The 23,468-nt window shown below is 33.9% G+C and overlaps 1 protein-coding gene and 1 non-coding gene across 2 annotated transcripts; one reads left to right on the top strand and one right to left on the bottom strand.

Annotated features, from left to right (window-relative positions):
- Window positions 1-4,702: 4,702 nt before the first annotated feature.
- LOC121210577 (small nucleolar RNA R71) lies at window positions 4,703-4,808 on the top strand. The gene has a single exon (XR_005905692.1). It is a non-coding gene; the product is annotated as a small nucleolar RNA R71 (small nucleolar RNA).
- Window positions 4,809-16,169: 11,361 nt separating this feature from the next.
- On the bottom strand, window positions 16,170-23,244 carry LOC107955309 (kinesin-like protein KIN-8B). The gene is made up of 15 exons (XM_016891047.2): window positions 22,815-23,244; window positions 22,640-22,711; window positions 22,441-22,557; window positions 21,656-21,744; window positions 21,209-21,353; window positions 21,004-21,099; window positions 19,589-19,680; window positions 19,173-19,421; window positions 18,952-19,102; window positions 18,652-18,714; window positions 18,336-18,572; window positions 17,887-17,991; window positions 17,695-17,808; window positions 16,914-17,516; window positions 16,170-16,677 (listed from the first exon to the last, which is right to left on the bottom strand). The coding sequence occupies exons 1-15, from the start codon at window positions 22,860-22,862 to the stop codon at window positions 16,432-16,434; spliced, it is 2,427 nt and encodes an 808-aa protein (XP_016746536.2). The 5' UTR covers window positions 22,863-23,244; the 3' UTR covers window positions 16,170-16,431.
- Window positions 23,245-23,468: the final 224 nt, after the last annotated feature.

The following is a 23,468-nucleotide window of genomic DNA, read 5'->3' as shown; positions in this document are numbered from 1 at the left end:
ACTCTTACTCAAACCTATCTTTCTAGTCAGCAGCACGATGGAACAAACAAAGTGGTGCTGACTTACTCGACAATTCTAAGCATTGGAGTATTGATGGCATTTTTTTTAAAGAATTTTCTTAGACATTGCCACTTTATTCATTATTGAGTATTGTCATATTACCAAATATAGCTTCAAGAGTCTCTAAGTTTATCAAAAGAAACTTATTATGGATCAATTATAATCGGAATTAAGACATCCTAATTTTAGGGATCAATTTACAAGCAAATTATCCTAAGCTAAAATCACCTAATCTACTGTCACAACTTTCTAAGTTTATTGAAGAATTAAGCTCCCCATCGAACATCATAGACAAAAACACACTCATCACAATCTAAACATTTCCTGGCAATCATGCGTGCCATGGTAAAATGAACGACAAATGAACAAGAAGTTAAAACATGCTCAACTAACTATTTAATGCAATACTAAATGCTCAACACACTCCCAAACCTAAGGGATGCATTGTCTTCAATGCATGTACAAATATGAATCATGAATGCAAGAATATATATATAATGAGATGTAATAAAGAGAGAAAAACTTCCCGAGCTCGAACTGAATGGTGGTACTTTAATTGCAGCGAATGGTCTTTTATGCACTCATCTTATAACACATCGACCTTTTAAGTAGATTAAGTGGTACATCCTCCTCTTCATTATCAAATCTGGTGAGTTCATCAATAATCCGATCGATCTCACAATCCTGTTCAGTCATTGATTCAGTAGAAGGAGGTGGAATAGCCATAGTGCTGTCCACTGGTGGTGCAATTGAGGGATTTGCTTCTTCTTCGTCCTCACGGTCAGTTTCAATGCTGACAGACTCTATTTTCTCTGGTTCTTTCTCTGGTAGTTTGGGTGCATTCTCTTCATCGGTAAGATTCATCTCAACGGGCTCTGCATCACCGACTCATTCCCCTCCTGTAGTTTATTAAATAAAGGAAATAAAATTACTAAAAGAAATTTAAATAGACAAAATGAAATAAATATAAAAAGAAATTTCTAGATGTTGAAGTTAAACATCTCGAAGATCAATAGACTGTTTGTCTTGCTCTACATGAGCACCCCAATAGTACTATAAGCGTTGCCCATTAACTTTAAATATGTCCCATGTTTTCATGTCTTTGACATCAACAGATTTATGCAGATATACATGAGCTACCAAGAATTTTTCAACAAAATTGAAAGGTTTATTTTGCTCCAACAAAGTGCACAAGGGTCTCCGCTCAAATGAATCTTCATCACTATCAGAATTGCTGTGGCAAAAACTTATGAACTCTTCCTCCACTGTTGTTTCCATCAAGTCAATGACATGGCATTCTTAATTCTCATCAGCACAATTCAAAGCATCAAAAACATTAAAAGTAACATGTTGATCATTTACCCTCATGATCAGTTCACCTTTATGTACGTCAATTAGAGTTCTGCCTATAACAAGAAAAGGTCTTTTAAGAATAATTGGCTCATTTTGATTAGCTTCAAATTCTAAAAGAAGGAAATCCACATGAAAGATAAATTTATCTACCCTTACCAATACATCTTCAATTTTACCTTCTAGATAGGCATAGGATCGATCGGCCAGTTACAATGTAACCGTAGTAGGTCTTGCTTTCCCAATTACTAGCTTTCTGAAAATAGACATGGGAATAAGATTTATACTCGCTCCTAAATCACATAACGACTTACCAACATAATGATTTCCAATTGAACAAAGGATAGTGAACCTCCTTGGATCTTTTAACTTTGAAGGCAATTTATTTGTCAACATAGAGCAATAGTCTCAAATTCTCCCAATCTATGCTTTTTTAACAATATATGTTTCATAAATTTCACATAATTAGGCCTTGCTCCAAGCTTCTACTAACAGTATGTTGATGTGGAGTTGCTTCAAAACATTTAAAAACCTTTTAAATTGTATATCCTACTTAGATTGTGAAATCGCTAGGAAAAGGTAAAAGTGGTCGTCCTTCAGGTTGCTGATATTATTTTGTTATGGCATTTTTGTTGGCAACATGATCTGATTTTGTCGCAACATTTCTTTATATACCCTTTTCAGGTGTTGTCTGTCATTCAGTAGGTTCTGAGATCCTTTCCTAATCGCGGATGGATTTGTCTCCTTCTACTGTGGCATCTTGAACAACTTTGTCCAACTGAGTCCCACTTCTAAGGGTAATGGCCATTTATTGCTTCTTTGTAACGCGTAGGTTTGTGCAAGTGTACACAGTTATTATTAAGTAATAAGCAAGTATCGAGTTATCATCTCCACAGGGATTGTATTTGTGCTAAGTCACTTAATTTGTAAAATTATATTAACAATTTGGTAAATAAAAACACAATATAGTTGAGAAGTGAAGATTAAAATATATTAAACTAAATGCAACGATCCCTAATGCAAATTATCCTAAGTATGCAAACTATATGAATGAGATAGATTTTAGTAAAATTAAACACAGTTTGCAACAATTATAACATAAATAAACTAGGACAATTACTTTAATTAAACTCAACTTATTATCAACATGCTTAATAACATTCAGAAAAACATTCCATGGCAACTCAATCTTTCATGAGTTTGGAAACCAAATTAGGTCCTTTTGGAATCGTTTACTTAGTAAATACGCATTTTACTGATCCTTATTTACTAAGGGTTTCTTAGTATTCATGTGAGGTAATAGGGACGTGTTAGGTTTGAAACAATTTAATCTCACAAATCTAAAAACTATGCAGATAATAGAGATTGGTTAGAGTTGTTATGCAACCTGCAATTTAATCGGGGCTAGGATCTAAATTGAGCATGCACATTTCAATTATGTGTCCACTAGTCGTCGTCTGGCTAAGATTGTTCAGCTAATTTAGGTGCATTTCAATCACGTATGAACGAAATACAGACTTGACTTTAATTAAAAACATGATCAATTGAGGCACAAATATCATAAGCATAAATCAAATAAATATTATTTAATCAAAATAGTCATCCTAGCTTAAATAAAATTAAGCTAACATTGTTGTAAACAAGAACAAAGAACACATAACAAACATTTTTAGATTAAATTAAAGAAAGGAAAGATTAAACCCAAATCAAAGTGGCTGTCACCCAAGACTCTGACTAACTAGGCTCCTTCGCTTCTTTGCTTTGCTCCTTTGCTAATGGCTCTCCAAGGTGGCCGGCCAAAGGCTCTTTAAGAGGCTTAATAGCTAAAATCTCTATGAAGAGATGATTCTAGGCATGGGGAATGGAAAAGGCTAAAAGAATTTGGAGAAAAGACAGAATGATGAATAATGAGGGATGATGGATGATGATTAATGAGGGAATGAAGGGGTCATATTTATAGGTGAAGGGAGGAGGATAATTTTCTAAAAATAGGAAGTTTCATCTCTTCAAGCATCTTCAATGGATGGCCAGCCATGAATTGAGGAAATTGAGCTGATTTTTGCTCAATTTAAGTGCCACAACAACTCAAAACTAAGACTCGGTCAATTGTAAATCTTCGGGCAAATCTCTAATTTCTTCAACAATGTAAAAACCTTGAGTAATTAAACCAAAGAATGGTTTAAATTGGCAGCCATGTATAGCCGAAAATTGGGTTGACTTGGTTTCCAATTTGGACGATTTTGTAATCCAACAAAGCTATCAGACCTGTCCAAAATAAATCAATAAATTAGAGGACCAAAAAATAAAATTTATCCAATTTAATTAATCAATTAAAACCCAAATTATTAATGAAATATTTTAAAATGAATTATTAAATATAATTTTATATTTTATTATTTAATTTAATCATGCATGGCCCACTTTATGTCTTAAAAATGTAATATGTTCAAATTAATATAAAATAAGCCATTTATTGCATGAAAACTATATAGTAAAGCATAAAATCACATTTTAATAATTTCTATGTCCTAATTTCATATTTTCATATATTTCATTAATTTATTAAACAATTACTTAGATTTAACAATGAATTTAAGTAAAAATGTGATAAATTACATAGGAAAATCCTATATATTTTTCAGTTTACATTCTTCCCTTAGGTTCTCAAAATTTTAGTATCACTTGGCAATGCTCCTTGTGGCCTTGAATTTAAAGCGTTCGCTATTTGCCCCGCTTGATTTTAAAGAACTCGAAGAGGTGCAGCTTGACTCTGAATCACAACATCATTCTTTGCCATATACTCCTTCAACAAAGATTCAATAGAATTAGAAAATGATACTTGATATTGCTGAACATTTTGCCTCAGCATAGGATCATTATAATCATTCAGTGCATTGTGTATATTTTGTCTTGCAACACTATGTGAACTCCCTGCACCTTGATTATTCCAACTAAAATTCAGATGTTGCTTCCACCCCAATTGTAAGTATTGGAATAAGGGTTATTATTTTGGTTAAAATTACCCATGTAGTATACTGGTGTCGGGTTTGATAGGCAATCATCAAATACATGATCTTCACCACAATCAAGCTCTATGGTACCAGCACCTCTCTTACCCGTCTCAACTCTCGTGGTTGGATATTGATAATCGTTGTTGGCACTCTTTTCGAAAATCTCATATGCTTTATTATAAGTTGTATCCAACAAAGAACCATTAGCAGATGCATCAACTACAATCCTTGTATGCGCATCCATTCCATTATAAAGTATCTCCATTTGAGTCCAGTGCTGGAATCCATGCATCAGACATTTTTGAATTAAATCTATAAATTATTCCCAAGCTTCATATAATGTTTCATCCTCTACTGCCGAAAAGATGTGATGTTGTTTCTAAGCTTGGCATTCATAGTTGGGAGATTATACTGTAGCAAAAATCTCTGGCAAAGATCATTCCATGATGCCACTATTATCGACGGCAAAGCATTCAGCCAGGCTTTCGTACGATCTCTTAAAGAATAGAGGAATAGCTTAAATCTTAAGGTGTCTTCAGGAATACCTTGTTGTTTGAATAAATCACATACTTCTAGAAAGGGTCTTAAATGTAATCGTGGGTCTTCAGTGGGGAGTCCACTGAACTATCCTACGGTTTGTAACATCTAGAACACTACCGGTTTCATCTCGAATTGCTGAGCTTGTATATTTGGTCTAATTATCCCTAGATTCAAATCATCCAGCATTGGGACAAAATGCTCTCTAATTGGCCTATCTCGATCATCCATTACACATCCAATAGGAGGATTTTTCATTGCAATCATTTGGATTACCATTATGATCATTCCTGTTTCCAACCATATTTCTCAATTCTTTTCTCTTTCTCCGCAATGTTCTGTCAATCTTTGGATTAAAAAAATATTATGTGTTAACAGGAATGCCTTTTCTCATGCACTAATGGAAAACCTGTAAAAAGAAAATACACTAAGTTAAATAAAACTACCAAGTAAAATAACCAAACCAAATTTCACTAAATTGTCGATCCCGATAACGGTGTCAAAACTGTATCGCTTGTGAAATGATATGCGATTTGTGCAAGTATACACGTCGAATCAAGAAATAAAGTGATGAGTGAGTACACTCCCACGAGGATTGGATTGAGGCACAAAAATGGTCAAATTATTATAATAAAATGCAATTGATGCTATTGTAAAGCTATGGTAAGTATGCAGTGGCAATTAAAGGAGTAGTAATTTACACAATATGTGGAATTCATGAATATTTGAAAATGTTATTGCAAAATGAAAGTAGAAATACAATGGCAATTACAAAAATCATTATATGAATAATATGTAACTAAACAAATAAACAACTAAGGATGCGATGGCAAAAATACTACGGCAAGAGATAAGGGATATACAATGTTGATATGGAAGGTTGGAATTACTAAGAATCTACCCTTACTATCAGAACTACCTCAGAAAAATCATAATCAATCTACTACTCAGAAGAGTTTTAAAGTGGTCCGCTTCAAGAGAAAAAACCTACCTGTGTCTATAGGCTTTAATACGGTACCCTGCACTATTTCCTTCTGTATGAAAACTGCTTTATGTATAGAGCCTACTACAAGTATCTGTCGAGTACTTGCTCATATCATTCAATTTCGGTCCAACTAATACAACCTTTTCAGAATTAAATTAGTTTATGGGCATTTTGCACAATCCTCTATGTCTAGAGATTTCATGCATACAATTTAGAAATAAAAAAAATTGAATGAAATAGTAATTAATTCAGATCTATGCTTCAACCATTAAAGAAAATAAATGTTTTATCATGTAATCCCATCCCTATGAGATTTAGCTCATGGGTTGGCAAATAAAATTTAAAACCAAAAAATCAATCAACATCATTTTCATCATTCAATTCACGAAGGAACAAAGTAAGAAATAACATAAGAACCAAAGGGAAGACAGCAGAAATAACATAAGAACAAAGGGAAGACAACTTTCGCGTGTCCAGTTCACACTCTAGCAGCACAGTTATAACACCCCTAACCTGCATCCGTTGTCAGGTTAGGGTTACAGAGCATTACCATACAAATCCGAATAACTAATATCAAAACATATCAATAATGTCATTTAACAATAATTACTTAAAACTCATTATAACCTTAGTAAATATGTACATTTGGGCCTTAAATCAGGCCTTCGAGGCCCTAAAATCAATTTAGAAATTATCTAGGACTAAATCGAAACAAAATAGAAAATTTGAGAAAAAGTTGAAAATTTTGAAAATAGGGGTCACACGATCGTGTGAAAATCGAACAAAGGGACACACAGTCGTGTCCCAACCCGTGTCTTAAACTGTGTAACCCACTGAGTTAGGTCACACGGCCGTATCGCAGGCCGTGTGCCTCACTGTGTAACTCTTTGACTTGTCACATGGCTATGTCGCAGGCCTTGTGATAGGCCGTGTAGCTCACTGATTTGATACACACAGACGTGTCTCAGGCCATGTGAAATTTACACTAAAAATAACAAGTGACACACAGTCATGTAGCCAGGTCGTGTGATAGCCCGTGTCGTAGGCCATGTGCTCCATAATTTAACCCTAAAATAAGTCATTTCAAGACCAAAACATACGTAATCAACCGTTCCATTTGTGCACACATTCAAAAGACTTAAATACCTTTCAAACACATAAAAACATACCAATTCAATCAACATATTTCACCTAACCAATATGCCATTCAAAGGCACCACATTTATACTATAACATCATTAATCAAAATAAAGCAACATAGCCACATTTCAAGCACAAAACCTAGTTCTTTTAACTACCAAATGACATCAATTATAACCATTCACATATCATCATAAACATACCAAAAGGACCATATATTACAAGTACTTAAAAGTGGTCATAATGACTTAAACTTGTCAAGGCACTAAAAGTCCATCAAACAAAACATAAATTCCAAAAGCATATACATACCAAATTGACCATTAATACATTCAATGACTACCATTATAAAAAGGTTCTATACATGGCATTTATAACCTTGGCCAAAATAACTCAAAACTACCTAAATATTTTCTGGATAGTATGATAGATCTCTGACAAGCTTCCAACCGATCGAACTTTTAATAATCTAAGAAACAAAGGAAAATAACTACGTAAGCAACTAGTGCTTAGTAAGCTCGTATAAACTCAAACCTAACTTACCATTCTTTAGTACAATTTATAAAATAAGCATAACATCATTACCAAGGCCATAGGATTAGTAAAATCCTATATAAACACCATCAAACTCACAAGTTAGTAAGTTCATACATGATACATATAAGTTCAACCATATCATAAGTAGATTTTCATGTACACATCATTTATCACATTAACCTTTTCATAAAATCATAAACCAACATCCAATTGTATACATACCATGCCATTATCCTTTACTTACCCGCTGAACCATCTAGAATTACATTGGATATTTGAGAATACTCACACATAGTATGCCTTTCCATATAACTGTAACTTTTCATTTTTAATAGTGCTCACACGAGCTGTGAAATGGGTCTGCTCACACGAGCTATGGGTTGGAATGTTAGCTATACAATGTTGCTCATATGAGCTGTGGAGAATCTATAACAAATGCAAGACCTCAACCATCAGTAGTACATTCAAGACAACACCCAAGACATGAAATCCCTAATGACATGTCATTCGTATCCTAAGAATTCTTAAGGTTCAAACGGGATTACTTGTCCGTCAATTACTCAAATCATCGATATATATGCATTTTAAAGTCAATTTATAAAAAACACAATATAACCGATAATCAATCAAACTATCATTAATAAGATTATAATTTATACAAACTTACCTCGACAACTATGATTGCAATAACCGAATTACACTCTAGTCCAAAGCTTTAGCTTTTCCCCGATTTAAGTCTGGTTGTTGTTTATCTAGATCTAAATAGATAATTTCATTCAATTAAGTCTTCAAATAATTTCAAGTATTAAATTCAATCAAGAATTCACATCATCATGAAATTATAGAATTACCCCTCCTATTTAACTTTTTCACAATTTAGTCCTTAAGCTCGTAACTTGAAATTTAACCATTCTAACCTAAAACCATGTTAACCGGTTCTACTAAGGATCTTGAAAAAACCATAATTACCAAAATTTCAAATTAAAACCCATGGATTTTTACACTTTCAACAATTTAATCCCTAATCCCAAATTCATCAAAAACCACTTAACAAAACAAGTTTGTTTAACAACTAAGATTGATAATCTATCAACTAACATAAAAACACATTCAAACTTAACTATGGAAAGTCCCTCAACCTTTAGCAGTTTTGCAAATTAACCTCCAGGCTAGTTAGATTAAGCTAAAACGAGCTCAAAAACATAAAAATCACTAAAATCGAGGATCAAAAACATACCATGCATGAAGAAACTCAAAAGCAAAGCTTTCCCCCCCTTCAATGGCTAATTTTGGTTAAAACAAGAAAAAAGGAAAAGAAAGAATATGATAGCTTTGTTTTGGTTTATTTCATGATTTTTTTTATTTACTCATTTACCCTTATATTATAACTTAAAAACTAATATAAACATTTCCATATTTGTCCACCATCAACATATATGGTATAATTATCATCTAAGTCCATTAATTCATCTTATTAAAGCTCTTTAATCCACTTAACTAATAGAACTCAACTTTTACACCTTTTGTAATTCAATCCTTTTTACCTAATTAACTATTTAAACATCAGAATTTCATAACAAAAATTTAATATTATCTTAAATCCCTATAAACATTAAATAAACATTAAAATAATAACTAACTTGTCGGAGCTGTGGTCTTAAAACCACTATTTCCAACACCACTGAAATTGAGCTGTTACAACAGTGTCTTGTGATGGCTGAGAGGGACAGACTTCGTCTTCCTCTTTCCGTCTCTACTCAACCGCTACCCTCTAGTTTCACCTATTGATCTCCACCCTTGTTCGTCCCTCTTTGGGTTTCCTCCTTTGTCTTTTTATTCCTTAACGTAAATCCAACAACCCAAGATTATCTTCTCCTCTTTTTAAATTCTTTTTTCAACAACCCAATATTATCTTCTTTTTAAATTTTTTTTTTAGGATAAAAACCTTTTGTCCTGGCAAACCTACTCTCCTTTATTTCTCATTTCTCAATCTGCACCTGCCAAACCCGAAACACAACCCTTCCACATGCAATTAAAAGTAACAAATAATAATATTTAAGCACCGTCCAAGCTTCTTATGCAATGTTCTAAAACTGCTAAAATAGTATCTTAAAATGCAACTAAGTTCACTTAAGTATAGACAATTGACTCAGTCTAAAGGTATGAATTATAACTCTTTTCAAGAGTTATTAGTAGCACTTTGAACCTAAACCAAACGAATAATGACAAGAGCTTTAACCATGGATTCATTCAGGTCAAGACTTTTTGCTTTTGTTTTTTTCTCAATGGAATATTCAAATTATTATATGTAATTTTATTTAAAATTATCTAAAATAATATAAAATATATATTATTAAGATTAAAACTATGAAAGTTTAATTTTAAAATATTAAATTTTTTATTATCAAACAACATAGTCATATTTAGTACTTAATTTTTATTAAATATCACAACTAGCTTTATAATGTAAATTCAACAAATATAATCTTATGTACTAAAAATTTTATATTTAATTTTTTTTTTTAGTTTATCAATAGTTTGGGAGTGTAGCTTAAGGATGTAGTAATTTAAGGAATTTATAGGAAAAAGGTTTAAAGTTTATAAGGAATAAAAATTTTAATTTTTATCCATGTATTTGTTCGTTCTATGTATCAAACGACTCAGGTATAGTTTTCATTTGGCTATATCTAAGGGTCAATGGCATCCAATTAGATTATTTAGAGTTGGGCCAAATTTATTGCATCTATTCTTTATTAATGATCTGGTAATTTTTTTAACAAAGTTGATTTGGGTCATGCACAGCTCCTTTAAGGAGATTTTGGATAATTTTTGTGATCTCTCTAGTTATTGTGACGAGGCGGTGGGAAGTGGAATTAGTAGTTTGCTTGGTTTCCAAAAACTGATAATCTCGACTCGTATCTGGGCATTCCTCTTTTTCATGAAAAGGTCACCAATAGTACTTTTAGATTTGTGGTGGATAATGTTCAAAGTAAATTGTACAACTGGGATGCCAAGAAGTTATCCTTAGCTAGGGGAGCTACTTTAGCACAATATGTGTTTTTATCCTTTCATAATTATTTCATGCAGACTTTAATGATTCCTAAAAGAGTCCGTGATGAGATTGAGCACTTGGTCAAACAGTTTATCTGGGGTTGGTCGAGTGGAAACAAAAAATCTAGCATTAGTTGGGATTCAGTCTGTCAGCCTCGTTCTTCTGGAAGACTTGGGTTTATTCGTTTGGTACTGCCATATAACATTTTTAGAAGTTTGAATTCGTTCCTTTGGAGGGTTTTATCCAAGGTTTGGCCTTTGCTTAAAGATAATCTAGTATGGTCTGTGGGAGATGGAAGGTCAATTCGTTGCTAGAAAGATCATTAGATTGTGAGTGTAGGACTATTGATGTGGCTAATTCCTTCGCATGCTAACTTGGATCCTGATTGCATGCTTGACAAGATGGTAATGGCGGACGGGTTGTGCAATCTTGATTTATTTCGGGTGTGGCTATCTAAAGACATTGTTCGGTGCATAGTCAATATCCCAACACCCTATTCTTTAACAGACCCAATCGGATTGCTTGGAGTCGTCAACCTACTAAATATTTTTCCGTTAAAAGTGTGTATCACATGATTCAGGAGAATTTTAAGAGAACTATAGATGATTCATGGAAGACGGTATGGAAATTTCAAGGGCCACAAATAGTTCGCTTCTTATTGTGGCTTGCTTTAAAGCAACGATTGTAACATCCCGAATTAGAGCCTAATCAGAATAGTGGTTTCGAGACTACAAATCTGAAGTAGAAATAATTATTTTATGATTATTATAAGGTCTATGATATGTTTCATGCTTGTGTGAAAATTTCATGAAGAAATTTTATGTCTAAGGTGCTCAATTAGACTTTAAGGATTAAATTGAATGAATTGCAAAATATGAGTTCTAAAAGTTTTTAGTATGAAATTGAATTGGATTTTTAATTAGAGGGTCTTAAATATAAATTTGACCAAGTTCTAAAATTTTGGACAAAAATGGGCTTGGATGGATAAAATTTCAAAGAAAGGCTAAAAGGGCATTTTGGTCATTAAATGGACTAAAAGACAAAATAAAAGCCGAATTTCTTGTCCATCTTCTACCTATGGCCGAATACTGCATGGGAGAAGACATGGTTAGGTTTACAAGCTTCCAAGCTCAATAGTAACTGCATTCAAGCCCCGTTTTTGATGTTCTTTACATTTTTAAAATCTCGGTAACATGTTCTACTCATTTCTACCATTATTTTGAGCTAGGGTTTATGTTTAAAAATTTACCCATGAATGATATGCGTGTATTTTGATGTTTAATGGTAGAATATGAAGGCTCGTTGTGTAATAAACGGCTTTTGCTGAGTGATTTTCGGTAAAAATGCTTAAAAAGGACTAAATCGTATAAGTTTTAAATTAGTCATAAAAGGGTGATTTAGTAGAAATTGGGGGCTGCCATAGTTATGAAAATGATTCGGCTAGGATTGAAATGCAAGGAAATTGAATAAAAATCATTTTATGAGCGTTGGGGCAAAAGTGAAAATATGTGAAAGTTTAGGGGTCAAAATGCAAATTTATAAAAATATATTTTTGGACCCATATGAATAATTTGACTAATTATTAGGCTAAATGTGATATTATAGATCAAGGAAAACAAGATTCGGGCTTAGAACGAGGTTGAATAAGGTTAAGCACAAACTCGAAATAAATAGTTGTACTCGAAACTGAGGTAAGTTCATATGTCAATGATAATGCAACGATATTATTGTTCATACTTGAACTTAAATTGATGTGTTAGCTTAGTGTGATGGATATTTATTTAGTTGACATAAAGATTATATATTGTAGCAAATGCCTAAATATAATTATATGCAATACCATGTTTATGTCATGGACTAATATCTAAATAAACATGGAAATGTGTTGAATTCAATCTACATTGCATGATCAGCTATGTATAATGAGATACTTGATGAAAAGAGAAAATCCCGATTGAATAAAAAGGGAAATCCGATGGATAAACCATGGCTTACATGACTTGAGATCCTGCATGTGTTGTAGAAAAGGATTTAGACCGGACGGGTAATCCGTTGATCTCAAATATAGAAAAGGATCTAGCCTAGACGAGTGTTCCTCGAGTGATCGAGCCTCCCAAAGAATATGTGTGCATTAAGGATTTAGACCGGACTGGTAATCCGATTAGGATTTGAATTTAGCCTGGACTGGTAATTTAGATCCGATCTCATTTGAGTATATGTCGTTGTATGGGATTTAGCCTAGACTGGTAATCCCGACAATACTCTATGAGTTTATATTATGAGGGATTTAGCCTGGACTAGTAATCCCACCGTAAGATGTGAGGTTTACGGGGGTGCGTACTTGAGATGATCACTTGTATGACTTGACGGTAAATGGATTATCCATCGAGATTTCTAAGAAATTCAACGGGTATTATAATGAATAATGTGATGAAAGTCCCGAGATGGGGGCCATGATAAAGGTAAAGTTAACTGATATGCTACGGATATGTACAGGTACGTACATTATACTCATAAGTGATGCCTTACTGAAATGTGATAAATGATAAGTAAGCAAATTCATTCCTATGTATGTGTATACATGATAAACAAGAAAAAAGGTTTGAAAGATGAACCATCCTTATGTTTATGAATATGAATTGTGTTGTAATATCATGTTAACTTACATTGTGTAATGAGATATGGGTTTCATGAAATGATGAGTCCATGATCAATGAGCTTATGATAGTTACTATGAATTTGCACTAAAACAGTTTTGGATAGCAACAATAGTCTAATTTTGAAAATCTACCAAAAATAGTGTAAATTGAGTTAGAGACTGAATAAAATATGAAATTAAATATTATTGGGTCTAGTTTCAGATAAAGGAAATGTTGCTAGTAAAGGAATCGCATATGATGAGATATTTGAATTCTTGTGAGATTGAGTCAGAATGAGTTTGGAATCCCCTGGTCTTACTTGGGAAAATCACTAGAAATTGTAAAAAATTAATTATGAGTTAGGAATCATATTAATGAAATCCTTAATGAGTCTACTTTCAGTAGAAAGATACGAGAACATTATCCGAGTCTCATACTATGAGATAAATAAATTTTAGTGAAGAAAGTTTGAAGCTATCAAACAGCAAAATAGGGGAGAATTTGAATAATAAACTATACTTATTGGCTAGACAAAAAATTATGGAAATATTATTGTAAAAATATAAATGAGTCTAGTTTCAAGGAAAATTAATGGATCTTAATTTTTAGTTCCGTAGCTCTAGATACAAATAAATTAATAACTACGACTCAAGAAAACAGCTTAACCAGAATATGAGTAAAAGTGACATTATGGTTGATTGCCTAAGGAAACATGTTGTTTAATGCTTATTATTTTCATATGGACTTACTAAGCTTTAAGCTTACTCCCTCCTCTCCATTTCCTTAGTGTTCTTAGGTTGGCTCGAGGTTGGAGATCGTCGGAGGCAACATCACACTATCAAGCTATCAACTCCAGAGTATTGTCATACGTGTATTAAACACTTTCAAGTGAGTGGCATGTATAAGGGCTATTTTTTATATTAAATGTTGTTATGATTAGCCAAATGTACCGGCCTATATTTATCTATTGTATATAGCCATGAGATGTGGCTTATTATGGTTATGGCTTGTAAGCCTAATTATTCCTGCTATGGGTTAATGCATGTCGTGTGATTATAATTGGTTGCTATGAATAATTAGTATAACACATGTACACAATGAATGCCCTAGAACCATTCGAGGTGGTTTTCACCATGGAATGAATACGTGGCCTAGAAGTAAGTTGATAATGATTAAACATGGACAATTGTAGAATGTGTAGAGATTAAATGCTGGGTAATAAACACATGTAAGACAACATGCAAATTATTTATTTGAATCTTTCTCATGGTCGATTAACCATTAAATTGATGCTATAATTTGGGTCTATGATGTGTAAAGTATGAGAAAGAATAAGGCTTGGAAAATAGCCTAAGTGTTGGCCACACGGGCAGAGATATGGCCATGTGTTTCAGCCGTGCGGAGGGCACAATCTAGCACACAGGCATGTGGCTTGACTGTATGGATCAATTTGTTTGGCTGACATCATAAACAGAGAGTTACACGGGCTGAGAGCACGGGCGTGTCCCAAGCCACACGGGTGTGTGACTTTCCAAAGTAAGAAAATTGGTTAAGTTGCCCAAATTTTATCGAAAGTTCTCAGTTTAGTCCCGAACCACCCTGATGTATGTTTTAGGCCTTGAAGGCCTGCATAAGGGACAATATGCATGTGTTTGAGATGTTTTAACTTTGGTCAAAATTTTTGTGGCTTGGTTTTGCATGTTGTGAATGTTTAAGTCCAATAACGCCTTGAACCCTATCCCGGCGTCAGATACAGGTAAGGGGTGTTACAACGATTGCTTACAAACATGAAACATGTTGGGAGAGGAATTGGTCAAGATCCTTCTTACCCAGTTTGCGGCCGTGCCTCTGGAGACCTTTATGTTTTTAGAGATTGCTCAGCAGTGAAAGAGGTATGGTTTAGCGTAGTGCCTATAAATAAGAGTAATTATTTTTTCTTTGCTTCCAACTTTACAGACTAGTTAGTTTCAACTTATCCTTACATTTAAGGGTACTTTATGAGGAAGTTGTTTGGTCTTACTTATTTGGTTTAATTGCATGGCGTCTTTGAAAGGATAGGAATTTATTCATTTTTTAGGGTTTGTCTTGGGATGTTTTAGAGATAATTAAAGTTTCATTATGTTGGGCTCGACAATTTTTTAATGTACATACGACTATAATGTTTAGTAGATGCATTAGGGTAGTGAATGTGAGCACAAGATACGCACCCGCTAGTGTAGTGCAAGATCATTTTGGAGACTGGATTGTCGGGTTTAGTCATAATTTAGGTGTTTGTTCAATCTTTGATGCTTTTGGAGTATCTAGAGTGGGTTACTCTTGTTACAAGAAAAAGGGTATGTTAAAGCTTTAATTCAAACTAATTGCTTGAAGGTGGTCAATGATATTCAAGATAGCTATTTGGGGGCATCAAACTCAGCCTTGATTCAACGAATTAAGTAAATGTTACAGTACAAAGAACATTAAACAATTAGGCATGTCCCTAAAGAAAGAAATCAAGTTTGTGATCTTTTTAGCTAAAATGTCTTCTGTTGGGATTGATAGTATGCAAAGAATAATAAGTATGTCTATGGGGTTGATTGACTTAACTTTCTTGAGCAAGACAAAGCTACTTGTGTTTTTTGTTCATTTAGTTTGATCTTGTTATCTCATTTTTCCTTCACCAAAAAAATTTCATTTTGTTAAATACATTTAATTTTCTAAAACTATCTCATTCAATGGACCACATCACTTTACTTCTGGTCACAATCTTTACTTCATCGAATAAATATAAAATGAACACTTAACATTAACATTACAAACAAGTTCTTGGGAGCAATTTTGTCGTTCATTTTGTAACTTAGATTTCAACTGAAGAAATATATTGAACGTTTTTTTTTTTTTCTATGAAACATTACTGTTACAAAAACAACCTACAATCCGCAGCTTGGGTTTTATAAACCCTCTAATCTCCACAATGGAGAAACAAAGAATTCAGCTACCAATTCCTCCTAAGCGAACTCTGATGCACTGATTCATGTATATACATCAACACTGGAGAGAAAAGAATGCAAAAACAAAACAATGGAAAGAAAGACTAAGGTACAACATACAAGAAAGCTATACAAAAATGGAGGGGCAGCCTTAAGTTTTAAAGCTTTGGTTAGTAAATATATGAATGCAGGAAAGGCTTGGGTGGTTGGAGGGGTTGGAATTTTGGACCGAATGATTCAGGCCGTGTGTACTAAAGGATTGTTCGGATGGGATAAATCCCAACAAACCATTGGCTGTCCTACCGAGACCGACTATTGGTCCTTTGACCATGTCTTGGCTGCTGCTACTGATTGCACCATGAGGAGCCTTGCTGTATAAATTTTGCCTCATAATGTCCTGTTTAACACAAAATAAGCTAAGAACAAAAGCATGAAAATGGCATAAAAGAACTGACATTGAAGTTCTAAGACTTTATGCTGACGAGTACAACAACATGATCTAATTCAAGAGAAGATACAACTATTAGTGCTCTAAATATTTACTTCACGGAATGTAGTCTTAAGCTTGATAGAAAAGATGAGGAATGTCAGGAAAATAGTGCAAACTGTCAATGACCAATGACTGAACCCTACCTTTTGCCCCTGTCCAAAATCTGCACCGAAAGCTGGAGTTGGTAGATAGATTTCATTGCATGATGAAACAGGAGTTATCTCTGGGTATGATTTCCGCAAGTCTCGGGGAAGCTTATCAGGGGTGCCAAACCAAGAAATTGGATGACCACCACTGACCCAGTTATCACTACTCCTCCTGAACCTGACACATGGCGGAGAGTTATCATGAGCTAGTAAGAAGTAAAAACTATGGTGCTTTTCCCGGAAAAATGTAGGAGACAGGTCCCAGCGGTCTTGAGAAAATGACTTTGAAGCAACACGTTGATGATTCTGGCAGAAGCAAGATGATCTAGGCCATTGGTTTATAGAAAGACCATAACTGAATGGAGCATACCCTCCAGATGCCAAATTGGGTGATTTCCCTCTGTTTGAAAGCCCCGGATAGCGTGTCACTGTCCAATCTTCAATCGTTATTCCCTGCTTGGCAGCAAGGTCAAGTATCTGTTTCTCATCAAGTCCCAACCCCATGATCAAGTTCCAAAGATTTCTTTGTGCCTCTCTTTGGTTGTGGATTATCTGTTCTCTCATTGCCATTTCAAACTGAAGCTCGGTATTAGCCATCCCCTGCGTAAATGCAAAGAAAAAGTGATGAGACCGATGGCATAAGTAATTATTTTACTATCTTCAGTTGTTACACGGTGTTCACCTTTGCATAAAGTAGCAATTAGCAGTTATACACAGATATCGTCATTCAATGATAATAGATAGATACCAAAAGTAGAAAATACCAGAGTCCACTCACCAGGAGTCTGTATTGACTGAGTATGCGCAAGTAAGTTTTATTGCCATTGTTACTGATTGCTTCCTCAATCATACCTTGGAGTTGGCAACGATGCTTTTCATTTTCTTCAATTTCCTATAGGAAGATTAATCATTTGACATATTAAAAGCAGCAAGAGATTGTAATCACATAAGACTCTGTATCAAAGTTTACCTTTCGGTAATTAATACCAGCCTCATCATTGTCACGGATGTTATCAAGAATATCTTGCCTCCTCACTCTCAGAGCTTCAGAAACTGTACCATCCTTTTCAGAAACCTATTTACACAGATAAAAAAATTGAATACCAGAAAATGATACAAGTAAATCCTTTCACCAACTCACGCTTGCATACCACACATCTATGTAAAGGGGAAAAAAGAAACTAAGAAACAGAAAGCTTGTCATATGTTATTGTTACTTTGACTTGGTATTCTTAAGGCAGGTGAAGACATTGGGTCAGTAGGTGGGTTGATGTTGGATGGTTTGGCAGTACTAATAACTCATAACATTCTGTAGTTCAATTCTATCTTGGTACCATAACTCAAAAGGATTTTGTGGAAAAAGGGAAAACTGTCATTTTCTAATGATAGAGAAACATCAAGGAAACATGTAAGTCTAACCGGTTGTTTTGCAATAGCATCATCAAGATGCTGAAGTTCAGTGCGGTTTCGAAGATTGGTTTCCTCAAGTTCAAACAGTGCCTTCTGTAAGTTTATACGTTCCTGAACATTTTCACTGATTTCTTGGCTCAAGACATTTAACCAAGACAGTTCATCATCAGCAGTCGTTTCTGTTGGTTTGACACTCAACTGTGATTCCTTGTCTGCTAGTTCTTTCTTCAATCGGCAAACTTCAATCTACACAACCAACAGGGTATCAACACCAAATAAGATTGCAATGATAACCAACTCAATGAAAATTCATCAAAAAGCTTACCTGAAGACTGTCAATCATTCGTTGATAATCTGATACATGTGTATCGATTGTGCCAATATTTTTCTGGAAAAAATAAAAGACAGTGAGGCATTTGATAATACAGCATAATAAAAGAACTTATTGCTCTTAACATGAGGGGAAAGAAAAATCAAATAGAGCAAGAGAACTTTAATAATTATACATCATCCATCATAGGAAGGAGTTACAAGCATTAATAAAGGAGTAAGATGAAGAATTGACCAAAATTTGTTCTTAAAAGGAGTTACATAATGTCTTCCCAAAAGTTACATTCAGCCTCACCTGGATGTGTGTCTTTATTTCCTTTGCCCTGTCTGCATATTTCAGGGTATTCACAGTGTGATGATACTGACTATCTGCAGGAGATATTGTAGCAACCATCACTGTCTGAGAGTTACCACTCAAACCATCTTTAAGTATCCTTGTCAGTTTACTGCAAAATTACCAATAGCTGCATCAGTAAAGAGTCAGACTACTATGCTACAATAGCTACTAAAATATACCTATTGCGGTATGGAACATAGACAAGACCCTTCTTTTGTTGTTTCCCTAGAGCATTGATGCAGTTCGCTAAAGCAAGAAGTGAACGATTAATGTTAGCACCATCCCTCAGCTTTTGGCCCGTACTGTTTGTTTCAGAAGCTCGTTCACTGCCAGCAAGGTCAACAAGTGCAAGTTTTCCTCGCATGACTTGATTTTTATATTTGTTTCTCTGTTTTCTTCTCACAGTAATCTCCAATACTGCATGTGATCTGGTTGGATGGATACAACTTTATATGAGATAATATAAAAGGTTACAACACATTGAGAGATAATACATTCAAAAGTGAGAACAAATATGAAAGTAACGTTAGAGAAAATCTGACATAAAGAGTAATAAATTGTAAAATAAGTAAGGTTCAACTTAATACTTTCTCACCTTGAAGATGTAGCATTAGCCTCTGTGCTTTCTGTTTTTCTTCGACTATTCCCCAAATTTAAAAGTTCAAGGATCTTATCAGCTGAATGAACCTGATGATGGAGAAATCAACAAAGGCCACTGAACATCAAGGTCATAGCACTCACCCGCAAACTAGAACCTTGATTGATTAAAGGATGTAAAGTAGGAACACCAATAATTTATATAGAAAAAAAATCCCAAATATAGGAGTTTCATCCATCAAAGGAATACAAAAGAAATTCTATGTAACAACAATGTCGTGGAATTCTCATCTGAGAGAAATTATAGGGAGAGATTATAAGGATTTTATTTCTTATTTTTGGCATGCTGTTATAAAGAGAATCTAGTATTAACAATAAGGATAAAATTTGCTCCAAATCCCTGTAGTCTTTGTAGATTTGGGATTTAATCCCCTTGCTTTTATTTTCAGAATTCAATCCCTCTACTTTTTGGTTACTTGGCTACCATCAATGAACTTAATTGAATAATTTTAATAGTGTTAACAATTGGACCTAAAATTTTAAATCAGAGAAGTAGAGGGACTAAATTCCAAAAAATAAAAGTAAAGAGACTAAATTCCAAATCTAGGAAGAGTACAAGGACTTGAAGAATATTTTAACCTAACCATAAAACTGCATATGGTCCTAGGTTGTCGGATGCTAGGTGAAAAAAGAGACAATCTCTTTCTCTTATGAGTTAAAAAGTTACAAAATGGAGGTAGCTAACACCCAGCTTTAAATACTTAGTACAAGCACGTATTTTCAGTGAAGCATAAAAAGGTACCCTTAATATGAACTCCAAACAAATAAGAAAAGTCATTTAATATTGTTAGGCATTCTAAAATGCCACAAATCCAAGCCAAACTTCGAAAAGCCATATTGGATCACTACCACAATGGAGAAATGATTACATACCGTCTGAAACAGAAGATAATGATTCACCTCTCACAGGAAATTTGCAACCTCTTGCCACTAAAGTAAAGAATGATTAACAATATTTGACACTACAACATGATTGCTGCTTCTTTTCATTGGTTATATACATTATATTGGACTCCGTTGATTATATTTATGGCAAAAAAAACAGGTTAGACTTTAATTTAAGAACAAAATAGATTTCTTTCCATCAATAAAAACAAAAGGATAAAAATATCAAGTAAATAGTTATATAATTTCTAGCTGAAGTATAAAAAGCTAGAACAGTGTCTTAGTAAAATTTCTTCAGAGAGAGGGGAAAAAAAGATCCTCCACATTTACTGTAAAGGCAAGTCCAACTTTAGTAAATAATGACTCACTCCAACGTACGGACAGAAATTAATGTTTTGCATGAAAAATACCCCTCAGATTTAATTTATTAATCTCCGTGGCTTGAAACTGATAGATAAAGGGCTGAACCTTAATGCATCTTAGCCCAGCAACAACTATTCCATGCTCAGGATCCTCTCTAAGTTCCAAAGAACCTGATGATTTTTCGAGTAAATCATATATAACCTAAAACATTAGAAATTGAAAATTCAATAACATATATAACAAAATGTAGTTAGACATACTATAGGAACTAGAAAGGAAATAAGTTCCGTAGTAAAAATGTATTCCATACCTCATTGTAGACTTCAAGATAGGAACAAGTAACTTCAAATTCGTCAGAGCTCTTATCCCTTCCAATAAGATCAAAAATTGTGTGCAAACTCAGAACCATGAGTCCAGGATCATGCTGTGTCCCAACCATTGTGTAAGTTTTACCACTGCAAATGAATAACATAGTCAACCTTTTATAAGTGAAAGACTAATATGTAGATGCAAAGATTTCAAGAGATAAGTTTTTGATATTTTGCAAACATATTAAATTGTTTTAGAAAATGATTTAGATTGATTGGGCAAAATGATAGCCCAAAGAGGGGATTAGACCCACGCCAAGCCTGGGTCCCCTAGACCATATCATCAAAATAAACATCAAGGGAAAAACTTTATATAATCTGTGAAATTTATGCCAGTTATGATCGGTCAATTATGAGAATATAACAATGCCAATACATGTTTCTATTACCTTCCAGTTGAACCATAGGCAAATACAGTTGCATTAAGACCTTGTACAACTCCCGAGATTATAGTAGATATACATTTCTGGTAGGTATCCTGGATATAAAAAGCCAAGTCATATAAACAAAACCAAAAAGTGATTACTTAGAATGCCTTCTTTTTAACTACAGAAAGTAAGCGGAGCATTCAAACTGTATTTTGTTCAGCATGGTTTACTGAATATCGCAATAATGTCAATATCAAACCAACCAAACTCCAATTAAATCATATCGTCACCATTATTCTTTATTATAGACTTTAGAGGAGTCCAGTGCAGAGGAAAGTAAAACATAAAAAGAAAGGACCATAGGAGACCTGGATATACTTATAGATCAAACCTTCAATCTTGGAAATAAAACGAGCACACAGTGGGGCGTCGCAGTCACAGCCAATAGAAGTTATGGTCATCAAAATACATGGTCAACAAATTCATAATCATCTTCTCACTTTCTGTTTCAATTTCCCTTTACTGGGAACTGCTGCTTGGCTAAAATAGTGCTCCATTTGGGAACAAAAGCTAGGGAGGAAGAATTTGGGTTCGACAGTCACAAACATTATGAAAATACTTTACAAAGACTAAATTAAATAACTTGATGTGTTTGAGTCATAATCATGAAAAACCTTTTTTTTTTATCTCTAACACTAAATTGAAATCTAAAATTCACATTTCAAATTGCAACTTACTGTTTCCAAATCCATTAACAGAAACTACAAGGCTTCTGAGTATAAACTTTCCAAAAAGAATGGACGTACCAAATTTGTAGACTGAGGACCAAAGGCGTGATCGAAACAATACTTTTTCTCTTTGGTTCGATTTTGAATGCGATCCAAATAATCCTTTGATAAGTCAGGATCTAACACTACCACTTCCTTAAATGTCACAAATTTCTCATTTTCAGATTTTCAAATCAAAACTTAGAAAAAGAAAAAGAAGAAAAATTTGAGCACTTACCTTGTTGTTTTTTACTCTAACAATGTCGCGACTGCATTCCCTCTGACTTAACGGTCTACATTTTACCGCAACCTGTAAAAATAAAAGAATAGCACGAAGATGATGATGAAATGAAAGATGCGAAAATTTTAACAAAATGAAGAGTGAGTTTCAGAGTGAAAAATAGAAAACTAACCGTTAAAGTCGTAGTTTGCTTCTTAGCTGGAGCTCTAATCGTCGGCATATTTTAACTACATCGGTTTCAACCTAAATTTCGTGGCTGAAAACCTTGCAACTTCAGTGGAAATTCAAAATGAGTCTGGAAGAAGCGCCGATTTTATTTTTTATTTTTTGTTTTTTAAAGAATGGTAACCCACTCGGAGAAAATTTGAATATATGTCATTACATTATATATCATAAAAAACAGGAGTCGCCATTTTCTAAAAGATAAATTAAATAAAATAATTACGCAGGAATTAGTGGGAGACGCGTTTGAGGGAAAGATTCAATGCGTTGACGGTGTATATAAGCTGATGCAGCGAAGAAAGTAAATTACTATTAATTGCCCTGTGAAGGAGGTAATAAATCAATATAAGAGGAGACACACATTTTCAGAACCAAGACAAGAGATGACGTGAAACAAAAGAACGATGCTGTCTAAAATTAAAACCACACAATTAACGCCTGGTAGTTGGGTTTTGGGGAAATTTGTCACGAGATTTTTCACTTTTTTTTTGAACATTTGAAGAAAAAATAAATATGTTTTTAACTTTTTATAGATTTAAGACATTGTACCTTAGAACATGCACACGTGTTTTTTTATATTTGTTGTATTTTTATTGTTGACACC

The sequence above is a fragment of the Gossypium hirsutum genome, chromosome A11 (assembly GCF_007990345.1).
Source record: "Gossypium hirsutum isolate 1008001.06 chromosome A11, Gossypium_hirsutum_v2.1, whole genome shotgun sequence".
Taxonomy (NCBI): Eukaryota; Viridiplantae; Streptophyta; class Magnoliopsida; order Malvales; family Malvaceae; genus Gossypium; species Gossypium hirsutum.
Note: the sequence above shows the minus strand (reverse complement) of the source record. Positions and strands in the feature narration are given on the sequence as shown.

Excerpts from the sequence above, each read along its gene's own strand:
- LOC107955309 (XM_016891047.2), bottom strand. The coding sequence starts at position 22,862 with ATGCCGACGATTAGAGCTCCAGCTAAGAAGCAAACTACGACTTTAACG. Across the intron at positions 21,745-22,440 it reads GTCCTCAGTCTACAAATTTG|GATACCTACCAGAAATGTAT; the intron begins GTACGTCCATTC and ends TTTTATATCCAG. Across the intron at positions 16,678-16,913 it reads ATTTTGGACAGGGGCAAAAG|GACATTATGAGGCAAAATTT; the intron begins GTAGGGTTCAGT and ends TGTGTTAAACAG.